We start from the raw sequence: 9,103 nt of genomic DNA on the forward strand, positions 1-9,103 counted from the left end.
GAAACAATAACATATTTTGTTTTGGATTTATTTTATTCATTAATTTGCTTTTCTTATGTTATTATACTGGTAAGAAGCGAGAGAATAACAAAATATAAATAGAAAAGGCAGGATCCAAGGGTAAACTGTGACTTCCATTAAACATTGGTATGATGTTATTACCACAACAGTAACAATTCATCCTCATAAAATTTGTCAAGAAAACATGACCCATTAAAATGCATCATGAACCACTAACATGTGGAAGAAAAACTACAACAAAATTCTAGCAAATGTGGAAAACTGTTATTGACTGTCATATTTCTCAGCAGTCTTTTGCAACAATTCAATTCCAAACCTTTTCCAGTCACTTCTGGACAACACGATACAACATTCTCAGCTCAACAATGGTGTGAAGCAGATGTAACTGTATGATAGTTCTGAGAATTAAAAGAATTTGGTCCACTTAAAGGACATTTAGGTATCTGACATGCACAGAGAATAATCACGGTTTAATCCTTTACAAACAGAAACTGGGAGCTAGAGCTACTGTGGCTAAACACAAACTCAAGATAATAATGACATGTACAATATTATGATGCTTTCTAGTACAATGGATGAAAATGAATTGCTCATTTTATTTTAAACTCCATGGCATTGTAGCTTTTAACCACAATGTGCAAATTCAATTGTGAACCTGCCTGAATTTGAATTGGTTCTAAAGATGCTGGGCAGTACAGAGACAGAGGTGTGATAAAAGGAACCTGCCAGACAGAGATCAAAGGATTTAAAAACTGTTAGGTTTTAGTCATAAAGGTTAGAAACAGCGTTCTGTGACAGAAAAGAATGTATTCTGTACGACATATAATTGCGAGAGTAAGGAGCATATTGTGAATCCTAAATTCCAGAAGTGGAAACCTAGAGCGTGTTCATGTGATGGGAGCCAGTGCTTCAGAAGAGGATGCAGCTGCATGATGAGCCCATCTGGTTGCTAAGGAGGCCGTGCTGTGTGGTGGCTACTGACTGGATTAAGTTCCAGAAATGTTTGAAAGTAATGCCCTCGCCCTCGCCATCACCCACACCCATCTTCCGCAGAATCTCACCCAGGCCCTGGTCTGTGCCAATCCCCTGTGGAAACACACCAAAAACAAATATTTCATTGGGAAATTGTAGGTGCATAGCAGTAAACCAAACTTTATCACAAACAGAGAGGTTCAGTCCAGTTACTGACACTGAAAATAATAAAGAAGCAGCTGACAAAGGAAGGAAAACCAGGCATTAAGATGACCTTCTCCCTGGACCAGTCCCACCCAAAGTTGAGACATTTTTTTACACGAATTGTTGGCTGTTTTACTATTAATGTGTGTAACTGCACGACTAGTGAAGCCGGTGATGCAAAGACCCAAGCAGGCTTTAAATTGAACTTTTGTGGATGATTAAATAGCCAAACAAAAGCCTTCTGTTCCAGTGCTGGAAAGTGCTTTTTTTATACAGACTCCAAAACAAACTGAAAAGGAGCTCCTGAAAAATCAATAATGAATAATTACTATGAACAGTTTGGATACTTGTTTTCTTGCTTTCCCTAACAGAATTGTTTATAGCATTGCCCGTTACTCAGCTGTTAAAGATTAAAGAGAATATTCCTTCAAAAATAAAGTAATCCTACTCAATCATCATGTAAAACACACACACACGCATATATATATATATATATATATATATATATATATATATATATATATAAATACACACACATGCACACGATTCCAGCTCTTATCTGTGAAGCTAATTCTTTACCACGTGTGTTTTCTGGTGTGCGCATTAGGCCTGTTTGACTCAGAAAATGTTCCTGAGTGTCTTTGTGTGAGCTTATGTGTGCTGCCACACCCAGGTGCCGCAGTCAACAGAATCTGGATTACAGCCAAAAGCAAGGAGACGAATGGGAGTGTTACCTTCACCAGGTTGGGCAGCTGGGAGGACAAGAGACCCTTGAATTCATCTTTTTTCAGTGCTGGACCATTGTCAGCAGAAGCAGAGTGGAACTGGGTGACCAGTGTGTCAATGGCCTTCTCCAGGTCTGAGAACTAAAAGAAAGGAAGATTGATATGGAGGAAGAAAGACAGAAAACAACAGGAGGAATGGTAATCTTAAACTCTTTGCTTTTCACCCTCAAGCTCCACTACTGCCCAGACAGCGAACTTGGTTACTGGTAAAAACACATGACAGCAGTTTAGGATACCCTAGAATGCCACACACAAAGTTTACTGAAAAGGTTAGTCACACTAACTCTAACTGGTCTTGGCTCACACCTTTAAAATAACAATGGACAGGATGTGAACTGGATTTCCTTTTTTCTTCAGTGGATCATTTATTTATTTCTATCTCACACAGTGAGCTCGGTCTCCAGCACTGAGCGCAGGTTTCAGCGGAGGATAGAAAGCTCTGCCCTTCAGTGTTTCATGTCTATTTCTAAAATAAAGGATGTAAATATTTCCTGTGTATTTCGCCATGAGCCGCTACAAAGAAGATAGGAGATTTTAAGGGTAAGGTAAAGAAACAAAGTGATTGAAGCGACTTCTGTCTTGTCTTTCATAATGCAGTGCACTATGTAAAAATATCCCTAAATAAAGGGAGCTATGCTAGATTTTTTATTAGTGGCTTTGTCAAAAGATTTAGTTCGATATTAGCCTGCAGTGTACATGGCCAAGTTTTAAATGGAATACTTGGATTCAGATGCTGTATTAATAATGCTTGAGCTGTGCGTATTGAGGTGTTAGAGATTTACTGGAGTTCAGATCAACTGGTGAGAGTAGGCGTGGCTTTTCAGGACCCATCGGCAACGTACCAGGAAATAATCACTGGGATTATGTTAAAAGAAACATGTCCTCTTTTTTTTTTTTTTTTAGCTCAGCAACACAACCATCTCCTGCATCATCCATTTTAGTCTCAACTATTTTTTTTTAAAACTCATTTCCAGTTATTTCATATTCATTATTATTTCATATGCAGCCTCTCCCAGCTTCAAACTTTTAAAGAGTGGCTGCTCACTGATAATAATGGAAGTCAAATCTGTCCGCCCCAATGAAAAAAAGTTTGGAATCTTCTAACACCAATTTCTCATTTACACCCAAAAACGTTTCCCCTGACAGACCGAAGAACCCGGAGCAAAGCTGGGATTCTGAAGCTGTGGAACGTGTTGAGCAGCCCACAGTCAACACCAAGTCTGTGCAAAGAAGTGCTCCCACTGAAAAAGAATATTTTTTAATTAATCTCATTTTAATTCTTGCTAAGTATTACATCCACAAATGTAAATTTGCCAAAGTGAAACCCAATTTTTGTGCTTTCATGATAGAACTCCAGATGTATTTCAAGTCAATTTCCTCCTCTAATAACAAGAAAGCTATCAAAACTATAAATCTAGTCTCCCACTTTGAAATCTGTAACTCAGTGTAATCCTCATTGTTCATCTCCCCTGGTATATTCTCTCTCTCACTCTTCATTTATTATTTAAACTACTTATGTATGTATTTATTTTGGTATGCTTATTTGTTCTTCATTTATTATTAATGATACTTGTCATGTTTTTGCAGTGTTTTTATATCTTGTAAAGCAAAATAAAGTTGTATTAAAAAAAAAAAAAGTCTGTGCAAAGAAGTTGCGAAACGTCTTTTCTTAAAATGGCGAAAGCTCAGGCACAGAAAAAAAACGCTGGTTCAAATCCCATTTACGCGTCCGATTCGTATGACATACATCCAAAATAACTTGGATTATTAGTAGCTTTGTCTTATATTTGATTAAACAGGTTACACGGTAGGTGTCTTTCCGGTAAAACTATTAACGTCACAATTCTCAGACTGTTACAGCTATTTTCCAGCTGTGCTGGTAAAATGACGCATTTGCATGGCAGGATCTGGTAAAGAAGTGTAAACTCATCTCACACTTTGACTCCGTGTCATCGTGTTTCTGAGCTTTCTGAGCAGCTGTTTTCATTTCAAGGATGACGCGAGATTTTCTCTCTTTATTAAAGAAACACCCAATAAGAACAAAAGGAGGGACATTTATACCGTTTACTGAATATATAAATGCCCTGAAGTAAAACTAGTTTCCCAGCTGAAATATACCAAAATAAGGAAGGTTCCCCAGTTTACTCCCGCATTCCTAACGCTCCCCTGTGTCACTGTTCGAATGAGGCCAGGTACCACAAGTCACCCAGGCTGTCACACCTAACCGAGTCTCAGCGCTTTCACCTTTAAGTCTTAGTGATTTTTTTTTTTTTCACAAGTGACAACGCGAACATTTTTGAAAACGGTTTTCCTCCGTGAAGTTTTGACCAGGCATCTACGCAGCCACCTACTCCCGCGCAGGAATGTTCCCATTCGATCTGACACCAGCAGGTCTCGAACACCGGTTGACGCAGCGTTGGCTCTTCAGGGAGGGGCCGCTGACTACACGCGTCTGTGAAGTTTATTTAAACTTTATTCTTTTCTTTCACAAACGGGTCCAGAGAAAAACTGTGAGCCGCCTGTCCCAGTCTGCGGCCTTAACGCTTTAAAGCAGCTCAACATACAAGTCCTTCCTGTCCAGTTTGATCACTTTGCGTGATATCTGGCGTCTTCAGCAGCTTGCTTTCTCTTCTCAATTAAACTGTCTAATGATTAAACAACACATCGGTATTTAATGTTTCTCGTTAGTTTTACTTTTATGTAAGGAAAACATAGTTTTTGGTTTGTCTTACCTGAGGCATGGTGGATGTATAAACTTCTCTTCTTCTGGATCTCACTGCGGTGTCTCAGTTGAGCATAGATTCTTTCACCAAGTTCCTGGATCCTCCCTCAGCCTGAGAGAAACGCCAGGAGGGAGGAGCTGGGAGCCCTCGCAATGCCAGAAATCTGTTGCTACATAAATGATTAAAGATAGACAAATAAAATGTAAATAATAATCATGTATCGTATCTACGGAAGAGTATTAGGGCCAGGCATAAGAAAAAATATTTATATTTTGCCTGTCTAGAATAAAGTCGACATGTTGAGATTAAAATCGAAATGTCGAGATTAACATTTGAGTTTCTCTCACAGCCCTTTTACAGACAGCCGTTCCACTTCCTATTCGCCCCATTATAAAAAATTTGGCTGCAGTTCAGTTGATTTTCTCTGGGGGCGCTGGCGAGCGAGTGCAGAATGACCATTGGCCATAGGGCTGGCGCTAATAACTCAAAAAATGTCCCCGCTAGCGGCTGAAACCTGAAAATAATACTGTGATTTCTGACAGAGGGATGTGGATTTATATCGAAAGTACAATAACCTGGGAGTTATATCTTTCTGTTTTCTTACAGGTCTGGCATTTGGGAGTCAGTCTCCGCTAGCATCTAGCTAACGGAATCTGAAGAACGCACGGCTGATTACGACCGGCTGCTTTACGGCACTCGTCCACTGTGCCAGAGTGCTAACCTGGTGCTGCTAACAACAACCAAAGCTAAACCAGAGGCTAGTCAGAGAGTATGTAAAAGGGCTGTGCTGAAATCTGTAACTATTTGAGCTAACACCTCTCTGCTAGCTCAGCGCTAGGACTGACCATGCCGTAAAGTGATGCCACATGTGTGACGTCACTCGGGATGCAATACTGACAATAAATGTGTATTTTAAACAAATCTAGTGAGTCTAAAAAATCAAACCAAGTGCCGTTTGAAAGGATAATTTATCCTGCCTTTAGGAAAATTAAAATGAAAAAATATAAAAAATTCTATCCAAAGCAATGGCTGCATCTAAGGTGGATCTCATAGTATCACCAGAGAGTTCTGCCTGCTCTGCACTGCTTCGTTGGCGCCCCTAGAGTGCAGTACCACCCGGAAAAAGCCGCCAGCTTTCCCTCTCCTCATAATAGAGACTCTCTGGTTTCTATGGCCGTTTCTCAATATACGTTCTTGTCCGTACTTGTGTTCTTGTGTTCTTGTGAAACGTCATCAGTCGCAGCCCAAGTACTGTCCCAATACACAAGTTCGCATTTCGCCGAGAACGGTGAAAGTTCCCGGATGTGTTCTCGACACGCCCATTTTACCAAGGATGCATCGGTAGCTAACTTGTGCTAACTTGCACTGCACGAAAAGAGGGATTTGTGTCACTGTGGACGGCAGTGAACATCCGCGAATTTGCCTAATTTTCGGACGCACCTGGGCGCTTGCAGGCAGACAAACTTTAAGTTTGTTGAGCGAGAAAATCGTCGGAAACGAACCCGACTCGCGGCGGGCTCTCACAGCGGGGTGCTAATGGCCCAGCGATTAGCACCCCGCTGTGAGAGTGCCTGGACCTCTCACTGGCCTCGCTGGTATTGGACGAAAAAGGCACGTGATTACATAAAAAAGCTCCTGCAAAGCTGACCGCCCATTGGCCAATTAGGTTAATCTATGCATACTTTATATGGGCATATCACTCAGCAATTATGATTAATAATTGTGATTATGATTACTAATATTCCTGGGATGTTTGTGTACTTCATATATTCACGTCATTCTTATAAGCTGCACTATGACTAGGCTAATGCAGGCATGAATGACGTGAATTTATTGAGGAAATGAAAAAGGAAACTTTTTTTTTAAAGCGCTTTTATTGCCACACCACACAATGTACATAGCTTACATTGTAATAAGAACCATATTGATAATAAAGAATTGAAAACTATATACACACACTGCTGTAGCCTACAATATACACAATAAGCCTAAACGCCGCCGTTTGGAATCCGCATTCTTCGCATTACTCCGGTCCCTGCAGGGTCTGCGGGAGTTGTCAGACGTCCTCATCCTGGATCAGAAGCTGGCTTCTGGGAGCTGTTGGAATAACCAATAAATAATCCATGCACAGCATATTGACAACTTGTCTATAAAGTAACAAAAGTCATATTGACAGCGTATATGTTCTTACTCTCTTTCACTCTTCTGTGGTGAGACTGGGAGTATTTCGGGTTGGCTTCAAGACGCGCCTGTAGCACAGCACACAGGTCCGTCACGCAGCTAAAAACAACAACAAGAGGAATGAATAAAATGACCAGTGCTTTAAAGTGTCAGTGCCAGCCGGGGTAAAAGTCAGCGCCGCTCACCCTCGATAGTGTCCCCGTCTGCCTCTCTGAAGTTCGGACTGTTTGACACCGCCTCCTTCAAGCGACTCGTTACATCCATATTGTGAGGTGACAGTAGCCTGTAAAAACAATAGGCCTATGGTTAATAAAATAAAACTGCATTAACGTAACATCGGGTCCAACTCAACTAGATATTGGGAGAACATTCACTTATTCTTACCCTTGACCTGGATTATAATGCCACGGTGAGTTATGCAGGCGGCGAACTGCTTCCTATAAATTGAAAACACGAAATTCATTTTTTTAAATAAAGCAACTCACACTGGTTTTCACGTGATGGACACAATTAAGTTGAGTTTAGCCTAAAGCCACAGTCAATAACCTACTCTTACCGCGATTTTCGGATTCTGTATCCGCCTTCTCTTGCGCTCTTCAACTTCTCTGGAATGTAACTTCAGTCCGTTCTCGACGGCCATCTTGCCTCCAACCTAGCGAATCTCTGGTCGATTCCCTCCAGAACCCTCTCCACGACCGTATCCACAGTGCTGGCCACCATACGAGACATTCCGGTCATAGCATTTGAGGTGTATGGACCCACAGGCAAAATGGGGCCTAAAGGCACATGAGGAAATCTGAACTGAGTTCATTGAGTCCACAGACAAAATGGACGAACCAGAGTTTAATGAGTCCACAGCTGGTTAATTTCAAGACGCCTCCGCGCGTCTCCGTGCAAGACACTGAGATACACTGAAAAACAAACTCTTAAATAGTTTTACCCAAATAAGGTAGATTTGATATGGGACCTTACAGTCAGACCATATCTTTTGGCTTTACGCCTGGACCAGTGGCCTTGAATCTTCTTTAAAAGTAAGGGACTTTCTCTCCCCAGGCAGAGAGTTTTTCGATTTGACCACAGGCTCTCCCGGGAAATGCATTTTCTGTAACTGAGACGGACCTGATGACAGAAATAAAGATTTCCTTTGTTCGACTACGTCCGTTTCAGCAGCTTTCTTCATCACTCATTTTTTACACCGGTTTTTGAAGACGACCTCTCTCAGAATTTACTACACATTCAACAGGACTTTCATTTGATCTGCCTGTAAGCAAGTGAGTAAGTAAGTTTAATATACAGCACATTTAAAATCAGCGAGAACTGTCCCAAGTGCTGTACAGTGTCAACAAGACTAAAATTAAACAATCAAATGGTCATGTGCAAGTAGAAAAAAACACACAAACCTGTAGACCCGCAGAGAGTTGCTGGGGAGTTGAAAGCAAGTCGTCTTCCAGCCATTGTATTCCACAAACCAGGGCAGTTTTCACAGCACGGGACTCTGTCTGTCTTTCTGCCGCCAGATCTGCTCCTTAAACTTTTTGTTTACACTGCACGACACAATGTTTCTCATACGTGATTGAACGAGAGCTTATGCGAGCCGTTAAGCTCCACCAATCATATGCGTATACGTCATTACACGGAATACTCGCGAGACAACCTCCCGTCCTTTTGCTATTTAACGTTGTCTGACCACAGCTGGCAATTTGCACTGTTTTGACACAAAAATGGACTCTGCAAGGACAAAGAAAAGACCTCGGCGATATTGTGACCATTGTGACACCGAATTAAGCCATACACAATAAAACACTGAGCGCACTACTGCACATTATGTATACAGGCCAGATTTCTATATTTTTATTTCTATATTTCTATTTTATTTAAGAAACCTTTTAGAATATTGCTGTTGCATGCTTATTTTATCTTTATCTTATCTTTATTATTATACATTTGGACATCCAGTGCGGGCAACAAAGAAAATAATTTCATTGTTCAGGGAAACAGGTTTCTAACTGCACACATGACAATAAACCTTTGAATCCTTGAATTTTGCCCACAAAAAGCGGTATTACAAAAGAGGTGTTTGGGAGAAAAAAAAACCAGATATGCATCACCTGTCACCAGCAGACAGCGTGCACCTCTTCTTTTTCAAGACAACACAGCAACAAACTTGGCTGGAGTTGGAGGTGATAGTGATGAACGTGTAGAAACAGGCCTGCCCAC

The 9,103-nt window shown here is 40.9% G+C and overlaps 1 protein-coding gene across 1 annotated transcript; it reads right to left on the minus strand.

Moving 5' to 3' along the window:
* Positions 1-14: 14 nt before the first annotated feature.
* s100v2 (S100 calcium binding protein V2) lies at positions 15-4,812 on the minus strand. Its single transcript, XM_075449594.1, has 3 exons — positions 4,715-4,812; positions 1,932-2,063; positions 15-1,107 (listed from the first exon to the last, which is right to left on the minus strand). The coding sequence occupies exons 1-3, from the start codon at positions 4,721-4,723 to the stop codon at positions 931-933; spliced, it is 318 nt and encodes a 105-aa protein (XP_075305709.1). The 5' UTR covers positions 4,724-4,812; the 3' UTR covers positions 15-930.
* Positions 4,813-9,103: the final 4,291 nt, after the last annotated feature.

The sequence above is a fragment of the Odontesthes bonariensis genome, chromosome 18, assembly GCF_027942865.1.
Source record: "Odontesthes bonariensis isolate fOdoBon6 chromosome 18, fOdoBon6.hap1, whole genome shotgun sequence".
NCBI lineage: Eukaryota > Metazoa > Chordata > Actinopteri > Atheriniformes > Atherinopsidae > Odontesthes > Odontesthes bonariensis.